General features: G+C 49.1%; 1 protein-coding gene across 1 annotated transcript in view; it reads right to left on the bottom strand.

The window, feature by feature from the left end:
- The window catches only part of KCNQ3 (potassium voltage-gated channel subfamily Q member 3), a 293908-nt gene extending 271986 nt beyond the window's left edge, over positions 1 to 21922 (bottom strand). The window contains exon 1 of the mRNA XM_047728260.1: positions 21057 to 21922. Coding sequence (XP_047584216.1) covers positions 21057 to 21448 — 392 coding nt within the window. The 5' untranslated portion in view covers positions 21449 to 21922. The remainder of the gene's footprint in view (positions 1 to 21056) is intronic.
- Positions 21923 to 22425: the final 503 nt, after the last annotated feature.

Here is a 22425-nt window from a genome sequence, read left to right as displayed (position 1 = left end):
TTCTCCAATGACTTGATGAGATGAGCTCTGATGTCCCCAGGCCTGCTCGTAGGCCAGGTACAGCTGTCCAGCTGGCCTGGAGCACCAAGGGGCTCAACTGGGGCAGGAAAACAGAACAAGGGAACATTTTCAAATAAAGTTCATTTTACATAGAATGAACCATCCCAGAACTGGAAGGACCTCTAATACCACGGGGTCCAAGCACCCACTCCTGTACCACATTTCTCAAGCCACAATGTTGGTTTTTGTCCTTTATTTCAAATTGCGGAAAAGCAAACATAATGTCAAATCTACCACTTCAAACACCGTGAAGCATCGCTGCTTGGCCTTTTGGCTAAGATCAAGTGTAAGTACCGTGAAGCGTATAACTCAGTGGCCTTCACGTTGTCACCCAACCCTCAGCACCATCCACCTGCAGAATGTCTGTGTCCTCCCCAAACGCACCTCTGCCCCCCATTAAACAGTAAGTCTCCCTTCCCCGCTCCTCCAGCCCCTGGCAACCACAATCCTACTTTCTGTCTCTGTGATTTTGACTATTCTGGGGGCCTCATATAAGTAGAATCACATAATATTGGTCCTTTTGCGTCCACCTTATTTCATTGGGCATAATGTCCTCAGGTCCATTCAGGTTATGTAGCAGGCGTCTGAATTTTCTCCTCTTTCTAAGGCTGAATAAGATTCCACCCAAGTAGAATGAGTCACTCACTTCCTTCCAAGACATCCCTCTACAGTCAACCCTCATGGGTACCACGTTCTTGGGCATATCGGTAGGTGATTCCCCTGTTGCTTCTACCAACTGCTCTTTGAGCCAGCTTGTTAAACTCCAGAAAGTCAGTCCTCACTCACCGCACAGGACTTGGGATGTCTGGAAGTGAGGCTCACGGCCCTCCTCCACTCCTTCCTCCGAGCTAGAGATATTTCCATCTACCAAGAAGGCAGGGTGTATAGGTCACCCTCTGACCATTCCGCTCATCCCCCTTCTAGACACATTCGAGTCAGTCTCTCTGGGCCACTCCATCAGTCCACGAACACATGCTAGGACAAGCTGGCCCCAAGCTGGGAACGGGGGCACCCCAGTGAACTCGACACAGGTTCTGCCCTCCTTCGGCTTGCAATGTAGTGAAGAGAGACAAATGAGTCAATACATGTGTAACTTAGAGCTTGTGGTCATTACAGCTTATGACAGGGTGCTCTGCGGGCCATAAATCCGGTGAGGACTGACATGGAAGGAGCTGATCAGAGAGGCCTCACCTGGAGACGGGAGAAGCCATTTGACACCCGCTGAGGCCCCTTCTGAGGGGAGGCAGGCCCTGGTGTGCCGTGGGGAGGGCCGCCGTGAGCAGGACTGGGAGCAGCCTGGCTGAGGCATTGAGGGGGCAAGGGCCGGATCCCTCGGGTCTGTGAGTCTGGGCAGCAAGGAGAATGGGTTTTTTGCCAAGGCCCTAAGGTGTTGCATATGGGCTCTGAGCTAATGAGGTGCGTGAAAGCATTCACGTCCTCAGAAGAGGACAACCTTGGTTTTGGGTGGGCAGGGGACGGAGATGGGTAAGAGGGGAGGCCGGAAGAGAAGTTGGGAGGTTGCAGGGTTGAGGCAAGGAATATGGGGCTGCAGTCATCAGATGGGGCTCCTTGAGGCCAGCAAGCGTGGCCTATCACCTGTACCTTCAGCTCTTCTTACAACAGAGCCTGGGGCTCTGTGCCAAGGGCTGCACCTTGTAGGCTCATGGAGCCCCCAGTCCTCAGGCACAGGGGCCAGTCGACTCCTTTCTGGTTTCCATCCGACCCTCTAACACCCTCCTTTCCACGAGGTTGGTCCCTAACCAAGCAGTCCCCATTGGTCTGTCATCTCGGAGCAGACAACCGCTGACTTCAAACCTGACTAGAATCCGTATGCAACACACTCTGGCTGAATTCTGCTAATTGGCCAGGATGGGCACAAGGAACTGGCAAGAGAGCTGACCCAGCCAAACCAGAGCACAGAACCTTCTCCGCTGGCTGTCAAGCTCCTGGTGTGTGTGGAATCCCCAAAGAAGTCAGCCACGTCTGGCTTTCTAGCCTCAGCTTTCGACCCTCGCATTTGGATCTGGGTTTTGTTTGGAACGCCACTCCAACGCTGCATGGCCAAGGGGATTAGTCTACAGTGATTGTTCAACATGGACCCCGTGCCCAACAACATGCCTGGCACTGTCAATGAAAAACAACATACCGTGCATGGCTCTTGCTTGCAACAGAGCCACGATATGGTTGGGATACTCATGGCAAACCCTGCCAAGGCCGAGCTTAATGCAGGATAAAGGGGGCACCAAGTCTGCTGGAGCTCAGGGAGAAGGACCAGGGAGGAACCCGGAAGGAAAGCAAGAGCTTGTCCTCAGGCCCACCCAGTCCCCATCCAGCTCCATGGCCAACCTGCCGTGTACCACTGGACAAGTCACCTTACCTCTCTTAGCCTCTACTTTCTCATGTGCACATGGGGTCAGGGTATGATTAAAATCATGAGTGATGTGCCCAGATCCAGATGCTGTATGACCAACAGCAGTAACAATGCTTACCATGTGTCAGTCCTGTTCCAAGCGCTGTACATGTTAACTCATTGTTAACTTGGAACAAGACTTGGAAGGGGACATGAAGCCCCCCCCCACCCCCGCCACAGACACTTTGCAGACAAAGAAGTGGAGACCAAGGGAGTGAAGGAATTGCCCAAAGTTGCCTAGCTCGCAAGCAGTCACCTTAGGGACCAATACGTGCACGGTCCTTCTTCTTCCTCCACGCCATGGAGCAGTGCATGGAATGGACTTGAGATACCAGAGAAACACAAAGAGGACCTGGAATGAGGTAAAGCATTAATGTGGCTTCACACACATCGTTCCCAATCGCCAAAAGGTGGAAGAAACCCAAGTGTCCACCAACAGATAATGGACATACCATGTGTGGTCTCTCCCGATGATGGAATAATACCCAACCTTAAAAAAGGAAGGGAATTCTGACACCTGCTACAACACAGATGGACACTGAGGACATCATGCTACATGAAATAAGCCAGTGACCAAAGGACAAATACTGTATAACCCCATTTTATGAAGTACCAAGAGCAGTCATATCTGCAGAGACAGGAAGCAGAATGGGAGGCAGCCAGGAGCTGGGGGGAGGGAGGGATGGCGAGTTAGGGTTTAATGATGCTAGTGACTGAATGTTCATGTCCTCCCCAAGTTGAATATGATGGTATTAGTAGGTGCTTTGGGAGGTCATGAGGGTGGAGCCCTCCTCAGGGGGGGATTACTGACGTACTGGAGAGTAAGTCAGACACCAAATCTGCCAGCACCTTGATCTCAGACTTCCCAGACCTCAGTACCATGAGAAATAAATGCTTGTTGTTGAATCCACCCAGTTGATGGCATTTCTGTTTTAGCAGTGACACCAACGAGTGCAGCGTCTCCATTCTGCAAGATGGAGACGCTTCTCTGGATGCTGGTGAAGGCTGCTCACAATGTACTGGAGGCTCTGAGCTGTACCCTTACGTCTGATGTGGCAAATTTTACGTTATGAATATTTTACAATTTTTCAAAATTAACGTGGCCGAAGAAGGCAGCCCTTCCCGCACTCTGGCAGCCCACCATGACTTCCGGTGGCCTTATTTGTCTTTACTTGTTTCCCCTTGTGTTTTGAGGACCTACCGTGTTTACAGTTAGAATCCTGGAGGCCTCACAAACCATCATCCTGTAGACAGCCCTGGGTTCTTCTGGCCCGTTTACCTTTATGAAGTCGTGGAAGCCTCTCAACCACCCTTTGAGGTGGGTATCCTCACACCCCTGTTATAGATGACGAAACTGAGACGCGCGGAAACGAAGTGTACTTTGCCTGGGGTTACACAGCGGGACTCAGATCCCTGCAGCCCAGCTCCCTCTCTCCCAGCACACCTGTCTCAGCGGAAATGGAAGCCCCACTCTCATCCACGCACCGCCTCCCCATCCAACCGGGGTGCCCAGGCTTCTGGAGCAGCGAGCTCCCCCGCGTAGGGAGGGTCTATGCCACCGTGCTATACCAGGCACAAGTGTGTGGGCCCTGCCATTTCCAACGGCAGCATTTCCCAGGGCTGGGTTTTTTCCAGATGGAAGCAACAAGGTCCCCAGCTTAATTTGTTTCATGCAGAACACTAATTAATGTTCCAAAAGCTGAGGCTGAGGAATCCAGGTATGTGTGTGTGTATAAGTGCCCGCATGCCTGCTTGGGCAGCATGTGGCTGATACTTGGGTAACTTTCATTTTCCCCAACTTTTGAAGTGATACACGTGGGTGTCTGACCCAAGCCAAACTGTTGTGACTCACAAAGCAGCTCAGGTTTCCTTAAATCATAAAGACACTATACTGACCTGAGGGCGATCGATTCTCCAGCCTCCTACACATATCTTTGCTTGGACTCATCGCCCACGATATGATCGCTGGGCCTCTGAGGCCAGAGGCATTGGCCACGGAGTGACAGCCTCCAGAGCCCGGGGGACCTCAGCCACGGCTGCCACCACCCCCATCAGACCCTCGGGAAAAGCCTGGGGGTGGTCTGGTTTATCACAGCTCAGGGTTCTTATGGCTTCTTGTGGGCAGGGCCCGGGATGCTGAAAATCCTGCAAAATGGGAGACATTGTTGCCCAGGGCGGAAGAGTTCCGTCCAGAATGCTAACAGCATCTCCCACGGAGAAACCCTAAAAAGTATCCAATGACCTAATTTTTCAAGGAAGAAGGAAAGGCAGAGAGACATGAGAGTTTCTCGTCCAGAGCTGCATAGCAATTCCATACTTTAAAAGGGCTAGACCCCTCCAAGCACATCTGTTTTATCCCTTCACCGCCTTGCCCCCTCCTGCCCCACCCAGAGTCCCCTGCTGCATTTCTCACTTCCAAGGCTTCACAGAAGTTACCCCTTCTGCCTTCAGCCATAACCCTGACCCCGACACCAGTGAATCCTTCCTTCTATGCCTAGATCAAAGTTTGCCACCTCTAGGAAGCCCGCCAGAGTCCTATCCCAGAACCAACCCACAGCAGTCTGCCTTGATTTTGACTTCCAGCCTGTGTGCTAAACTGCCTCTATAGGAGTCATTTGTCACCACAGTCACCAAAAGCAGGGACACAGCTGCTGTGCAGCCACAATGCCATCCTGTGGTCAGCGGTCAGGACAGGTCAGACGTTCCCATTTTGCCAACGGAAAACTGGAGGCTCGGGAAAGTTACGCAACTTAGGGGAGGTCACACAGTAAGGTAAAATAAGACAAAATAAGGATTTGCTCACATGAGAAGGCGGAGCCCACAGCACCCCTGCAAGGCCATGCCGCCTCCCTGTGTGGCCATGTGCATGGCTCACACCCATCTGGACAGTGAGATCTTTAAAGGCAGGAGCTATCTCAGATCCATCCACCCTTACTGTATGGTAAACCCTCCAGAATTAATGTCAGAGAGTCCAGAACCAGAGCCCTGCCATGCTGTCCTCCTGCGCCATGGCCCCTTTGTTCCATGAGACCACCGCTGGCCTGACGTGACCTCCCTCCAGATATCAGGAGAGTCAGGGACAGGACCACAGAGCGAGATGACTCCTGAAGTTTCCTGCTTCCCACCCTGTCCCCAACAACCAACTATAGTTAAATACAGTAGCTTCAATCGGACGAACAGATTACCGCCCAGCCATTTCTTTATGGCTCAGCAGTTTGCTTGGGATATTGCAATGGGCAAGGCCCATCAGGGCTTCTAGAACTGTATCCTACACCTTCAACCACTCTGGGTAGGAATGGCAGTTGTGGACACCCCAGAACCTGACAGCAACCCGAGCAGAGCCTGAGGGCTGACATGGCAGGAGAAGACACTGATGATGTTGGTCATCACTCCCAACCTCTGATATGGGTTCCTAGTGACAAAGTATGGTGGACATGTTGGCATCTACCCAGAAGCCACTCCTCTACCTTCTCCTCCTAATAGAACCCCATTCTGTCTGGCTGGCAATGTGCCAGATACTCAGGAAAGAATCAAAATCATTCATGGTCACCATTCACAGTCTTTACCTCAGTGGTCCACAGAAGGGAAGCAGGCAACCCAGTTCTGGTCAATGATACAGAAGGGAAAACCTCTGTCCCCTCCTACGGTACCGAAGGAGTCCATCAGAAGCAGCCTGGCTCAACCAGATGATGGCAACAGGTAGGACCTGAACATGATCTCTTAGGGCGATTGTCATTTCACAGACATCAGTGAATAAAATGGAGGGCAGAGTAAGGAGTAACACCGGAAGCCAGAGAAGACTTGAAACTGCATGACATGGGTCCAGATTTCAAGTCTTAACCATGATACATGGAAGACATGATTGCTCCCATCAAGGCTGAGCTTCCTGTCTACATCCCAGGTCGGATGACTCACGTGCATGCAATGCCCCACTTCAGAGTCCTCTGGTTACATCCCTTTATTTATTTATTTATTATTTATTTATTTATTATATTTATTTATTTATCCCTATATTTATTTATAAAACACACTTTATTTTTTAGAACAGTTTTTGATTTACAGAAACATGGGGACTATGGTACAGAGAGTTCCCATAGAACATGTACTCCGTTTCCCTATTACCAACATCTCAGACTAGTGTGGTGCATTTGTTACAGATGAATTGCCAATGCTTATGTGTTCTTATTAACTGAAGTCAGCACCTTATTCTGATTTCCTTAGTCTTCACCTGATGTCCTTTTTCTGTTCCAGAATCATATCCAGTGTCCTATATTTCATTTAGTTGCCACATTTGCACAGGTTCCTCCTAGGTGTGATGGTCTCTCCATCTTCCCTTGTTCTAGATGACCTTGACAGTTTTGAGGAGCACTACCCAGGTATTGGGTAACAAGGCAGGGGTCTTTCTCAGCATCCCTGCTCCCTCAGGAAACCTGAGTCAGGCTGTAGAAACTTTTTCTACCCGCACCCCCCGCCCCGCCTCTTTTCCTCCCAAGGTCAATTCCTGCCTTATACTACATTAGTCACACATTCTTCTAGAACATCATCCTATTCAGGGCCACAACTTCAAGGTGGAAATTATAAGAGTGACCTCAATATTACTTTTATTCACGGACATTTTTATCTTGGCAGGACTGCAAAAGAACAGCCACTTATCAGACACTGACCATGAACCCAAACTAGGTTTTGGACTGTATAACAGCCATTTCATTGAATCTTTCCACCAACTATGCACATAAGCACGGTCCACGTTACAGAGAAGGAAACAAGTCGAGGCATCTCAAGCTGTTTACTCAAGGTTACTCAGCTGAACAATGGCACAGCCAGGATTCAAAGTCCTTCTTACTGCTACTGTTTGCTTCTGTCACTTAAACTGTGCATCTCTTGGGGTTGGTTCTCTGCCCACTGACCCAAAACTGGGCATCTGAGGTACCAGGTGCTGCATTAGACTTTGGGCTCCAGAGAATGGCTACTGGCACAAAGCAAAGGTACAGCTACAAAGCCAGCCTTCAACCTTTTTAAATAGTCCAATGCAAGGTTCATCCAGCTGTCAGTTTTATGGTCCTAGCTTCACCTGCCTCAATTTCAGCCCCTTTCCATCAGGGTGAAAATAAATCAGACTTTTGAGTTCTCAATGTGTGACTATATGGTCACAGCCACACACGGGAAAATGAAGGAAGCAATGGTCTTTAACCCTACATATATATGTTGAAATCTACTTCTTGTTGGTGGAAATCTTCCTTGATCCATGTAAATCTTGTTGACAAATTTTCCTGAGCCTCAGGTAGACTTGGTACACTAGAGTAGGTATCACACCACTGTGTAATCAGTTATTACCTACTCAGTCATGAGCCCTTTGAGGGCAAAAGCTGACTAATTCTTCCCTACATCCCCTAATGCCAGCTCAGGGCCTGGCATCTGCGAGGCCTGAAATCAACATTTACTGAGCAATCATGCAGAATTCCTGGAGTTCCATCAGCAGATCCTTGCAGGCATGTTTATTATACCTAAAGGACTAAGATTTTCCCATGAAATTTCTTCCCAAACACATAAGGTGCTAAAATCATGGCACAAAAAAAAAAAAAAAAAGAAGAAGAAGAAGAAGAAGAAGAAGAAGAAGAAGGTGTTCAAGAAGAAATCTCAACATTCCCTCTAACATTCCAGAATCCTGAAGCTGAATGTTAATTTCCCCAGAAAACCAGAACAGAGGCAAAGGGCGGAAGTCACAGGAACCACACTTCACAACTAAGAGCCTTCCGTTTTCTCAGCAAAAGATGTGTTTATTTGAGCCACTGGAATATCTATTTTCATCTTGTTTTGAAAATGCTAATGTTTCTCACATTATAAATTAGTAAGAGTCTTCATTCTTTGAAAGTATCACCAAAACCACTCAGAACCATAGTGTCAGCAGGACTGAAGTTCCCCAGGCTTATTTTAAGCAACTCTCCTGTTTTATTTCGTGAAAATTTCTAATATGTGAACACATGATAATCTCAACAGGAGACAGCTCCTTCCCCCAAAGGGTATCGCAGATGATGGTTTCATGGTGCCAGGTTTGAGAACTCCAGCATACACCGGAGCTCAGAAATGTTAGCTATCACTAGAAACCAGGCACTGAACTGACATATTTACATGTACTTTGATTTCATATTTTTTTTTCTTGAATGACTGTCCTAAATGAAAAATTAATGAGAGGGAAAAACATTACAGAATTACCATGACCCTTGGGCCACAAAGACTTCCTTTACTTAAGAACCACTGAGAAGACATAGAAACACTTGTGAACTCATGTCACAATATTTCCTTCATTTAGGAATTGTGTAGCCATAACAGCCAGTCCCCTCCCATTCTGCTCCAGAACCCACTGGCAGCCCCTGCCACACATGGCCTTTGACAAACAGCCCACATTTTTGTCAAAGGGATTTCTCTGAGAGGTAATACCCTGGAGCAGCCCTGAGTCAAGGATGGATGGAGTTTGAGGATAATTGTGCATCTTTCCACACTGCAATCCAGGGTCCCTGGGGGCTGAGCTTTAAGGGCCCCACGGTAACCTGCATGGAAATAAATCCTCTAGCCATTTTCTCCTTCCTGCTGGATTTCCCTGCCCTTTCCCAGTTTTACTTATTTCTCTATTTTTTTTTTCTGAATCGCCTCCTAAATTGTGCATTCTCAATAGGAACAGTGTCATCCTCTAGGAGGGCAAAATCAGTTCATGGGGGGAATGGGGCTGGGGAAAAAAATCTTACTCTTTTTACATATCAAGCTTTACATACTATCTACAGAGAAATATGCAGTATATCTGTGGCATTAAAATGTCTTGGGTGGGAATAACTAGGGAAAAATAACCTTAAAAACTCCTCAAAGAGGAGATAGTGAAAGCAAGATTGAATAATCCTGTGTTAAATAAACCACTTGCACTGAGCTCCCTGGCCCAGAGAGCCCCCAGAGGAACACAGGCTAAGATTCAATGCTAATACACTGCTGAGCACTTGTGTGAATTATTTCATTTAATCCATTCGCCAACCTGTAAGGCAGGGAGTATTAGGTCCATTTAACAGACTAGAAGTAAAATGACATGTTGAAGGCTACAGAGCCAAGGAGCCTAAGACTTGGGGTTAGAACTCCGGGTTCCTGGGGGCTGGGCTCTCGGCCACATGTTAGGAGAACCATCTCCAGTGTTAAGCCCAACATGATGCAGGGAAGCAACTCTCTGTCAGTTCTCTGTCAGTTCCTGTTGTTAATGAAAATAAATCAGGTTTCCATGAATGGACCAAATGGTGGTGCTGTCCCATAGTGACACTATAAACAATCCAAAAGGATAAAAACATTACTTACGAGATGATGGTTTTGAATGCCCCCAACTCAATGCTGACCTCAATGGAAAGCAAAGAGTACTTGATAATGATTCTTGGCAGAGGACAGGAGGGTCGGGGACAGGGAGGAGATGGAGAAATGGTGGTTTGGGAACTGGGAATTTCAGCAAAAGAAAAACCCTCCTTGTAAGAGGCTGCCTGGAGCCTGTATATGGACGCCTGATCAGCCTGCCCCTGGCTTTTCCTCTTTCTTCTGTTCATTTGATCTGCACCCTGAGCCAGTATAACCTGGAATTCTACTGTAGCAAAACTGCTCCCTCGGTACAGGAACATCATGGGCAGAAGCCCATGTGGCTGTATGGGAGCCAGCCTTGGAAGAAGACCCGAGTTCGAGTCGTTCCTTTTTCAGCAGCATGACTACAGGCAAGTTTCTAAGGGCTCTGGACATCAGTTTCATCGTCTCTACAGCTCCTTCCAGCTCTGAAGGCCTCTGAGGTCTGTAATCGGCCAAGTGCCTCTCCCAGTGCTGGGTCCTTAAATCCCATAACCTGCTGTTATGTAATTGCTGCCGATCAGTTTGATTAGTTTGATTAGGCCTGATTACTAAGGCCTTCTGGGTTCCATCTTCTGGACTGACATCACCAGGTGGAGAAGCATCCATGACTGATACATGTGGGGCAAAAGCTGGGATTCTAGCAAAGGGTAGGAGTAGGGAGTAGGGAGATAAACTGTGATAGTGCTAAGTGATTTTCCATTAGTACAGATGGTCGGGACTGGATGAACACATTCCCCTAGCGCAGTATGTTGGATAATATTTCACTCCATCCCTTCAAAAAGACACCCATAAAGGGAGAAATGGGCTTGAACTGCTAACACAAGTTTACAAAGAATCTAAGGGTCAATGGCAAAGAAACTCTACGTCAGGCTGCTTGCTTCCTAAGAAAGCCGGATGTGGCAATTTTTAAGAAGCGATCTGCTCTAAGAATTATTGTTACTCATATGTATAAACCAGGAATCCTGCTGATGTTGCCCAAGGAGAGATATAATAAACTATGAAGTGATGCAAAAACATTGGATTGCTGATGGTTATATTGATATGCAGGGCTCATATGCCCCAACTCAAGTGTTACACTCTTAGAGGGTTTGAACAATTTTACAGGTCTCTGGAAGGAGGGTGCATGGAAGAGAGGAAAAGGCGATCCTAGCCCAAGTCTTCAGCAAGGAGAGAAGCCCACCACAGGAGGAACCCAATCAGAGTGAAGGCACGGCACACTCTGCACACATTTTTATTCTTCATAAACTACAAGCAAGAAGTAATTTTATTCCTGAATTATAACCCAGTTTATTCTCCCAAGAGCACATTTTCAAACTCCTCTATCCCTCTGTGACAGAATGAAAAGTCCCGTCCAACAAGGTCACAGTTCGGATGGAACCGTATCTGCATCCAATGAACCTATAAAACCAGAGGTGTCCCAAGATCTCAGTATTGGCGTGCTAAGTTAGATCACTGACAGGTTCCTGGTATCAGTTAATGGAGCACAGACAGCAATGTGGCAAATTTGGGCATGGGCAGATGCTCAGACCCAGACAGAGAGGTCCCAACCGTGGACTCATCTGATCCTGCTAGAGCTTTAGAGAAATGTCACCACCATAGTTTCCATAGCACTCCCTCACACATTTTCTCCTGGGATTCTAACTCTAATCCCATGCAGTGGGCATCTGCAGACGGTAGGACTAGTGAGGTGTCTGAACCACATGGTTAATGCGATTCTCCTAACAGCTCATCCAATGCACTTCAGACCCACAGCGGTCTTGGGCCACCCCAAACCACAGCCACATGGTTCTGTGTCTACAAAGGGTTTTTAATCAATCCACACTGGAGGACCTTTCCTTTGCTTTTTTTCATATTGCTCAGTTTTATTTTAAGATCTTGTTTACTTATTTGACACACACACAGAGAGAGAGAGCACATGCACAAAAGCACAGAGAGCAAAAGAGGGAAGAGTTGGAGAAGCAGACTCCCCACTGAGAAGGGAGCTCCATGCAGGGCTTGATCCTGGACCCTGGAATCAGGACCTGATCTGAAGGAGCCACCCAGGCATCCCACATTGCTCAGTTTTAAAGAGATGTAACAAATTCCCTTTCATTCTGTCAAAACTTCAAGACCCAGACAAAAAAAGAGACAGCAGGACCTTGATTCTTTGGAAAATTTCATTGGATCCCTGTGGACCTACGAAACTTTTAAACATGGATGGACTTGTTTTTCATGAATACAAACTTGAAAAGGGGAGCTTCCTAATAATGCGAGTATAATAATGGAGTATCCAAGTTAACTGCATGCAGCCTTCAGTTCTCCAAGCAGGAAAGGAAGCCTAGTCATCAACTGGACAAACAATAGGACCTTCATCTTCCCTCCAGTGGCATAAACCTCCTTTGGAGGACTCTCCTTAACACAACACAAGAGGCTCAACAGTGCATGCCCTTTCTGCCTGCTTGGTTCCTCGTTTGCATATTATTATTGCATTTGCCAGACTACTCAAATTTCGTTATTTTAAGTGTCTCTCTCCATAGGAGAACTGTGGCTCATCTGTCTCAACAGCCAGGCACAAAGTTTGGCACTTGATTCAGCGTGTGCAATCTTGACATGAATGACCTTAGCACGCTAAGCTACACCTCTGTACTGTTTGCCATTAACCAGACAAAAGCCCAAGGTGGAGGAAGCTCAGGTACGTTGTATACAGAATCCATGAACCAAAAAACCTGTTGAGCTCTGCCAGTGGTTCTCAAGCCTGAAATCACTGAAGGACTATGCCTGGACCCCCACAGACCAATGGCATCAATTTCTGGTGTGGGGCCTGTCATCTGTTCTCACGTGTGTGTTCTATGCTGTTTGTGCATGTTTAGTCCTTTATATTTTTTTTAGTCTTTTATTTTTCTAAGTATTTTTTAAGATTTTATTTATTTATTTGACAGAGATCATGAGTAGGCAGAGAAGCAGGCAGAGCGAGAGGAGGAAGCAGGCTCCCCGCTGAGCAGAGAGCCCAATGCAGGGCCCGATTCCAGGACCCCGGGATCATGACCTGAGCCGAAGGCAGAGGCTTTAACCCACTGAGCCACTTTAACTTTTTGATTTTTTTTTAATTTAAAGTTAAGAGTGCTATAATACCTATATATATTCTCTTCCCTGTGATCTTCCAACTGTTAATATTTTTGCCACAATTACCTCCTTCTCTCTCTTGCTGTGGGTATGTGCTGTGCTCACATATACACATTTACATGGTCTATATGTGTGCCCAACATTGGAAAGTAAGTTGTTGGTATCATGACACTTGAACTACTAAAGATTACACCATGTGGCTTGTAAAAAATAGAACATTCACCTCCAGAGCCACAGTGCAATGACCACACTCAAGAAATTAAATTTTGACATAACAATGTTCTCTAATATGGAGTCCATGTTCAAATTTTCTTAACTGTCCTTATAACAATATCCTTTTTTTCTTTAAGATTTATTTATTTATTTATTTGACAGACAGAGATCACAAGTAGGCAGAGAGAGAGGAGGAAGCAGGCTCCCTGTTGAGCAGAGAGCCCAAAGTAGGGCTCGATCCCAGGACCCTGGGATCATGACCCGAGCCGAAGGCACAGGCTTTAACCCCTGAGCCACCCAGGCACCCCAATATCCTTTATTGTTATTTATTTTTTAAATCTGGGATCAAATTAAGAATCATGAAAGTCACCTGTGTTTTTTTCCAGCTTTACTGAGATATAATTGACATACAACATTGTGCAACTTTAAGTGTACCATGTCATGATTTGATGCATACATATGTAATGAAACGACTACCACATAAGGTTCACAATCATATCCATCACCTCACATACTTAACTGTGTGTGTACGTGTGTGTGATGAGAACTTTCAAGATCTACTCTCTGACCAACTTTCAAATATACAATATAGTATTGTTGACTACAGTCCCCGGGCTATACAGTAGATCTCCAGAACGTATTCATCTTATAACTAGAAGTTTGTACCTTTTAACCATCTTCACCCATATCCCCCAGCCCCAAGCCACTGGCAACCACCAATCTGATCTCTGTTCCTAAGTTCAGTTTTTTTAAGATTCTACATATGAGTGAGATCGTACAGTCTTCGTCTTTTCTCTGCCTTAGATTTCTTAACATAATACCCTCAAGGCTCATCTCTGTCCGTGTTATCAAAAATAGCATGATCTTCTTCTTTCTTATGGTTGAACGGCATTGCATTGTGCATCCATACCACATTTTCGTTATCCATTCACCCATCCGTGGACATTCAGATTATTTCCTTGTCTTGTCTGCTAAACGTTTTGTTGCAATGTCCACTGAGGTTCACGTTCTTTAAGACAGTGATTACATTTCCTTCAGACAGACCCCCAGAAGTGGGATGGCTAAATCATCTGACAGTTCTATTTTGAATTTTTTGAGGAACTTCTGTACTGTTTTACGTAGTGTGAAAACTGTATACTAATCTACCTCCCCACCAACGGTGCACCAGGGCTCCTTTTTTCTCCATATCCTCACCAACACTTGCTATTTCTTGGATTTCTGACAACAGCCATTCTAACCCCTCCCTGGGGTTTTAATTTGCATTTCACTGATGATGAGTAGACGTTGAGCCCTTTTCATGTACACGTTGGCCACGTGTGTATCTTCTCGTTATTCAGGTCCTGTGCCCATTTTTTTTTTTAAAGATTTTATTTATTTATTTGAGAGAGAGACAGTGAGAGAGAGCATGAGCGAGGAGAAGGTCAGAGGGAGAAGCAGACTCCCCATGGAGCTGGGAGCCCGATGCGGGACTCGATCCCGGGACTCCGGGATCATGACCTGAGCCGAAGGCAGTCGTCCAACCAACTGAGCCACCCAGGCGTCCCATTGTGCCCATTTTTTAATAGGATCGTTTGCTTTCTTGTTGTTGAGTTGTAGGAGTTCCTTATATATTTTGGAGATTAAGCTCTTACCAAATATAAGATTTACAAATATTTTCTCCCGTTCTGCAGGATGCCTTTCCATTTCGTTGATTGCTACTTTTCCGTGCAGAAGCGTTTTAGCTTGATGTGGTCCCATTTGTTTACGTGCACGCACTGCACTGGGGTGTCAAAGCCCTTTGAGCTGCTTTAACTGAGACTGTTCTTGTTTATTCTTCTGACAGGGACCACTGTGCCAGACATCTTGCGGCATGTCCCGCAATGTGAGTTTGTTTATTATTTCTTCATGATTGGATTCAGGTCATTTTAGGCACTACTGCAGGTATGTTGTTCATTTCCACTGAATTATTCCGGAGGAGGGTAAGGTCAGTTGGATTCATTATGTACAAATTCGATGACTGATTCAAGACACGTCTGCCAGATTTTTCTTCTTACCTAGGTGATTCACAGGTATATCACAGTTTGAAACGTCTTGCTGCTACTCCGTGTGTACATAACCTGCAGACCAGCTGCTCTGCTTTCTCCTGGGGATTTTTTTTTTTAAAGTAAATTCTATGCCCAACGTGGGGCTCAAACTCATGACCCTGAGATCAAGAGTCTCATGCTCTACTGACTGGGCCAGCCAGGCGCCCCTCCCCTGGGGACTTTTCAGAAGAGCAGCTGTACATAGAGCCTCATCAGGAAGGTAGAGTTTCATTCTCTGTTACCTTTCTTCTGCATCATCTGCCACTGGGGACAACAGTGACATGGCAAAGACAGCAGTATGACAGGGATCCCAGCTCTGCTGCTTAGGTAGCCCCAAGGGTCTGGACAAATCACATAACTTCTCAGAACCTGTTTTCATTTCCAAAGGAGAGAGGCTGTACCCTCCCTTCCAGCAATGATGGCCACCTGCCATGAGCCTGGCTCCTGGACAGTGACATACTGGCTACCTGGGGTCACAGACCCTCCCAGAGCACCCCCTCGCTGTGGTCCAAGGCACCTGCTACTCTGGGCACTTGCGGTCAAACCCTTCCTTGACTTCTTCATTCGACTTCAGGGGTTTGAAAGTATCATACAAAAAGGAAAGCCAGGAAGAAGGCAAGGAGTTCAGAAAAGGAAAAAAAAAATAGAACAAGGTCATTAGAGAGAGGAGAGGGGCATGGATTTGATGAGAGGGGCAAGAAGAAGGCAGATTAAATAGGATTGAGAGGAGAAGCAACAAGGAAATAGTATTTACTGACTATCTGCAGTGGTTGGGGGAGGTCACTGAGAGGATGTGATCGCCAGGTGACTGTAGGGCTGGACCTCACTCACTCTCCACCCCCACCGCCCCGTCCTTGGACAGTGCACTCCCTCGTCCACTGTATCCATAGTGGGAGCTGTTCCAAAGACGCAGCCTTGCGATAAAAGTGCTGCAGACATTGTCTGTATTGTGTATATTACTGAACCCCAATAAGGACTCTCTGAAAACCTTTAAGATTCTGGAGAGTAGGTAGGGAGACCTACTCATCTTTCAGTGCCAAAGACAAGCCTTGAATATAAGTCCCCTTGTTTACGAAACTTGCCACCTAGGGATCTAGAGTGGCCCGCCTCCTTTTTCCCTTTCCCCTTGCCCTCTGTCTGCAGAGGGGACCAGTTTCAGATTTAACACAGGGAACGCCCAAGGTTGCGAAGCAGCACAAGGCAATGTTTACGTGTTGTCTATCATCACCTCAATTAAATTTCACAACAGCTCTGGGAGGTAGGCCTGACTATCTCTGCACCAGAAATAAAGAAACTGAAACCCAGGAAAGTGAGCAAATTACTCCAGGTCACACAGCCAGGTTAGAGCAGATTGGATTAAACCCGGGTCTGACTCCAAAGACCAGCACACTCTTGCAGCCGAATAAAGATGGGCACAGTGATACCACACGTCACACCTGTCAGCACAGCTATTATCAAAGAAAAAAAAAGACAAAAACAGAAACCAAATCGAAACCAAGAGAAACAGTGTTGGTGAGGATAGGGAGAAACTCAAAGCCCTGCATGGTGTGGGCGGAAATGCAAAATGGTGGAAACGCTGGAATGGGGGAAACAATGGAAAACAATATGGAGGTTCCTCAAAAATTAAAAATAGAGCTACCACATGATGCAGTCATCTCATCTTTGAATACGTATCCAAAGAACTGAAATTGGGATCTGAGCGATATTAGCACTCCAGGTTCAATGGAATACTGTTCGTAATAGCCAAGATGTATGGACGAGCCCCTTGTCCATCGACAGATGAATGGAGAAAGAACATGGAATACTGATCAGCCTCTCAAAAGAGGGACTAGAAAACCTTCAGTCAATAGGCTAAGACCACCAGTCAGCCCCTTGCATTCCAAAGTACTCGCTGCTGGGTTCTTGTGCCTCACCTCCCAGCCTTGCCTGCCCCTACGTCCCCAGGGGCCAGCCCACTTCCGAATGCAAACAGGGGGTATTTCCTGTGACCAAGTTCCCTTGGTCCTTTAACAGGTGAGTGAGTGGTCAGACCCAGCTGGCCGCCACAAGGTGGTGAGGGCAGCAGGAGTCTTGTGCACAGTATCCATCTAGCAACAGTGCCAAGAGGAAGCCAGCATCTCTCTACTGACAGGCTAGGGAAGGGGAGTCCTGGGACAAAGTCAGAACACAACAGTGGTTTGTGCGTTTAAGGAGACCCCTATTCAGATTCAACCAATGACTATTCCATGTCTGGTGTTGGGCTCATTTCATTCACAGGTTTTAAGCCTGAACATCGCCCTGTGACAGGGCCCTGTAATCATCCCAACCTCCAGGCCACACAAAATTGCAGAGGCCTCAGGGGGTCCAGATGCGAGCTCCAAGTCCAGCACGTTCTCCACAACAGCAGGATCCTTTTCAAGTTCAGGAAGCAGAGAAGGGAGCAGCCTCACTGAGGTCAAAGCATGGTCTCCCACCCTGTCCTCTCCTCCCCTTAGTCCATTTTAAGACTTCTGCAAGCTATTCTTTTCACTAAAATCCCTCTTGTGGCTTTGGTGATTGTGGTGATAAGATAAAGCCATAGCAAGCAAAGTCCTGGGGAGCCTTCCACTCACCCAGTCAGTGCATGCTTGCCTGCTAACCACCACAGACCCCGCAGCCTGCTGGAAACAGAACGCCAAAGAATACCATGGCCCTATCCCCAAGTAGCTCTCGGTTCAATGGCAGAGACCAGTCAGCAGATCAATTTAGTGTAAGGCACAAAATCCTACAGATGGGAATGTTGCAGAGGAGGGCGATTCTAGCTCAACTTGGGGTGGGAGCGGTGGGGGGGGGGGGCAGCAAAATGCTTTCCAGAAGAAGCCACGTCAGAGTTGGGTCAAGGTGAAAATGAGTAGCCAGGAAAAAATAAGGATGAGCATTTAAGGCAAAAGAGAGCATGGTTAGGTAGGGTGGGGGTCTTTAGTCTCCACATTTGCTGTAGTCTACCTTCAAGACAGGAATGGGGCAGGCGGGAGGTGGGGATCACATCTCATGGGCCTGATTCATTAAAAGAATAAAAGCATGCACTAGACTGTGAACCCACAGCCAGCCCAATTTCCTGGCCCCCCTTATGCTATTAGCTACAGCCCAGAACAGGATAATGGATGCTTCGAAGCACGAATTACAGCGCCTCACAAAATCCTGAATCATCAATGAAAAGTTCAATTTGTTCACTTGACTGCACTTGAGGACGGATGTACAGTACATCCACTAAATAGGTAGCCTTCAGTTTTAGGAGTTCACACCAAGCCCAACAAGGTTTCATATATAATTCCCAATGAATCAGAAGCTGCAATCCACCCCCGCCTGAGCCCACTCCACGTGTCCCAAGCACCGTGCTTCCCTGGATTCTGACTAGTCCCTGTTTTGTTTCCAAATCCCATTTCTAGCCATTGCCAGCTGTGAGCTAGCACGTGGAGGCAGAGGTATTCTTATGAGCCCTGTGTTATCAGGGAGGTGAGGGGCACCCAATGATGCCCAGTGAAATACCAGAGCCCTGCAATTGTTGGCAGAGGGTCAGAACTGGGATCCAGCTCAGAAACACAGTTGAGGTCCCTCAATGTGAAACTCACTGAGGTCAAAGCATGGTCTGCAAGCAACATTGCATTCAGATGTTAGCAGCCAAAAGAGCCGCTGTGTGATCTTGGACAAGGGGTTTCACTGAAGTTTTCTTACTCTCATCTCTAAAATGTAGACAGTAATTTCCACCTCATGAGATCCTGGAGAGAGTTCGATGAAATAAATGATTTGCATGTCTGAAAGCATCTGGCTAGGTCTTCACCTCTTCCTTATGCCACACTCTCAGATTTTCATGGTCCTCTCTGGGAAACAAGGCTACAGGTTTGGGCATTCTCAAATCTGCTTCTGCATGATGGAATAATCCGAAAGAAGGATAAAATCAAGGCTCTGTCAGTAATAGGGCTTAGCTATCCCTCCCCCAGGTTGGACAAGGCAGAGCAGGGGTGCTGGCTAGGAATGGTGGGAGGTGAACAAAGAGGGACCCCGCAAGCTACAGTGGAACCCCAGGTTTGGAAGTCAGCCAATAAATAGTGAACGCCATTTATACGCAAAAAGACATATTGATTCTCTGTATGTTTGTGTGCACTCAAATCCGTACCTTTTTTTTTTACTATAACAATCCAGTATCAATTTAACTAATCATTTAATTTAACTGAACCCCCTTCGGTTCATTTGAACTAAACACAGTGCTAGAAACAGAGAAGAATATAATTTTCATCCATTTTTACCCCCCAAAGAAAGCAAATGGAAGAGTAACCCTTGCTAACCCTTCTCTCCAGCCACTAATACCTGCAAATGCAGGCAGAGGTGGATGCCAGACGCTGGACCATCCCAAATCCACGTTCCTGGCCTGATGCCCCCCTCTCTGCTGCCAGTTCCTCAGTTTCAGGGAGGCATCATCTCCAAGCTTCTATAACCTCGCAGAGAAACCTGTTGCCAAGTCTGAGGTCCTGTGCAGACGCCCCCACCTGGTGGCCAAATCTGGAAAAGCCACTGCAACCAAAGATGATTGGCAGGTAGCAACTCCAAGGCTCCCTGAACTCTCCAGGACCGCAACAGTCATGGGTCAGTCGGAGGAGGACACAGAGGAATATTCACGACTAAAGGCACAGAAAGGGTCAAAGTTATGGCCAATTCCCCGCCAAAACCCTGGTAACGTAGGGCTTCCCAAGAAGCAGCCATCAGAATGACTAAGCCACAGACAGGAAGCTAGGGGTAACTGGAAATGCCCTGCCAGCCCTGGGGTGTATGGTGACAGCTCTGATTTTCTCTCTTGGGTGAGGAATCACCACTACCATCCTCTCCCCTCTCCCCCAAGTGCAAGAAGATTTCCTGTCCCGAGTGTCAGTGCAGAAGATAGTTCCGTCTTCCTTCCCTGGCAACACATTTTCATCCTGACCAGCAAGGAGACGCTTTCTAGGGGAAGGGTGCCTGGGGTCAAACCTCCAGTCAGGCCCCATCATATGGCCCGCACCCTCGTCCAGCCAAAGTGAGAGAAGGGGCAGCAGCTGACCTTGAGGGGATATCAGGACCAAATCATGGAGATGCCTCAGCCAAAATAACCCCAGCCCTCATCTCCTGGCACTGTTAAGCCTCAGCTTCTCTGTCTAGGCTGCAGCCTGAGAGATTCTCATTCTCTTATATTTTCTCTCCTGCTCATTAACTCCCATAAAAATAACCCAAAGACACTCATTTTGACCAGTCCAAGCCCCCAGCTAGAGCAACACCAGGTTGTATACCAGGATGGAGCCCTAAGGAGTAGCACAAGCAAGCGATTGATACCCGCGTTCATGCGCGCGCTCGTGTGCACACATACACACAGACACACACACACACACCCCACTGTGGGCAGTGTACCACTCCCATCCCTAACTCTGGGATGCATCATCTAAACTCAGTAGCGATCCCAGGAGAAGGGACCCACCCCAAGCAGAAACACAGAGCGTATGGAAGGGATCCGCTTTATCCTGTTCATCCTCCACGTTAATTGGAAAAGAAGCATCATTCTTTTAAGCTTAGATACCAACATCCGGAGAAGGTGCCATAAATGCGCACCCGCGCGCACACAAACACGCCATTCCGATCTCCAAATTAGCTGGGGAACCACGCTTGGATCCTCTAAGCCGTGGTGCCCAACACCTGGAGAGTGGCTCACAGACACACGGACACACACGGCGGAGAAACACGAATGATAGACTGTTCTCCTCAGCCGACGGGCGTCCCTGGGCTTTAAGGCCCCGCAGCCGTCCTGGCTGGAGCCCCCACCCCGAGCCCCAGCCCCCGCCGCCGAGCGGCTGGGTACTCACACGAGCGCGTGGTAGAGCAGCGCCCAGCCCCGCGGTCTCTCGAGGGCGTCGTAGATCAAAGTTTGGATGCGCCGGTACTTGGCGTTGTTCCTCTTGACAGGGCGGCTCAGGGGGGTCTTGGCCAGGAGCCCGATGCCCTGCGGGGTCCTCCGCAGACCCTCTTCGCGGCCGCCGCCCTCCAGCAGCAGGGTCCCGTCTTTGTCAGCTCCGGCCCCGAGCGCCAAGGTGACTTGCTCCACGTCTCCCGGCGCCAGCCCCACTTTCCGCTCCTCATCGCCGGCCGCCGCCGCGTCCCCTCCGGCGGGGTTAGCGGCCCCGCCGCCGCCGCCCCCGTCGCCGCCGCCGGCAGCCGCCCCCGCCGCCCCCGCCGCCCTGCGCGCCTTGAGCCCCATCTGTCTCGCCCCCGCCGGCCGCTTCGCCTTCTCCGCTGCTGCTTCGGGAAGAAGGGGCGCTCGGGGTGCGTGGATGAGGCGGCGGCGGCGGCTGCAAGCCCAGGAACTCCAATGCCATGATCCGCGCGCCGCTCCCCACCCACCCCCCCCCCAAAAGCAAGCAAAGGAGGGCCCCCCGGGGGGCAGGGGAGGCCAGGCAGCGGGAAGGGGTCACATCCCGCACAGGTGAGCCGCGGGACCCCGAGGGGCGCGAGCCGCGGACTGCGGGGAGCGGGCGAGGGCGCGCGAGGCTGGCGCGGAGGCGCTAGGGCGCGCGGCAGCGGGAGCCTGGCACCGGCGCTCCGGGGCGGCGGCGGCGGCGGCACCCGGGCCGGCGAGCCCGAGACAGCATCGCAGTTTATTTACAAGCCCGGTGCCAACCGCCCGCCAGCCCGCCAGCCACACGCGCCGCCGCCGCCTCCGCCCTCCTCCGCACTCCCCCCGCCGCGCCCCTCCCCGCCCGCTCCAGCCTCAGCCCCGCAGCAAACGCCTTGAGCCAGAGCGCGGCGGGCAGAGCGCACGCCGCCGCCGCCCCCCGCCTCCCTCGCCGGGGTGGGGCCCCATTGTCCCGCCCCGTCGCGGCGGGAGGCCTTCCCGGGGCTCCGCCTCCCCCCCCCCCGCCGCCCCCCACCTCGGAGCACCCCGCGGGCGGTCTGCGCTGAGGCCGCGGAGCCGGGCTACCCTTGTTCCCGTGGGCGTTAGGGCTTTCCCCGGGCTGGGCGCGGGGGCAAAGGGGAGAAGGCGCGGAGGGACTGAGGCAGGGGGTTCGCCTGTGGACCTTCGGCGCTGGCCTGACTGCTGCAGCTTTCTGTTCTCTGGTCACCTCCCAACCCTGCTTTTTGGCTTTGGAAGTAAAATCCAAGTTGCTGGGTTGGCCAAGGCCAAGCGCGCCCTGAGCCCACAAACTCTGGGTGGCTCCCTGTTCGCTTTCTGATTCA

Source organism: Lutra lutra, chromosome 4 (assembly GCF_902655055.1).
Source record: "Lutra lutra chromosome 4, mLutLut1.2, whole genome shotgun sequence".
Classification (NCBI taxonomy): domain Eukaryota; kingdom Metazoa; phylum Chordata; class Mammalia; order Carnivora; family Mustelidae; genus Lutra; species Lutra lutra.
The sequence above is the reverse complement of the archived record's forward strand: the minus strand, read 5'-3'. Positions and strand labels throughout refer to the sequence as shown.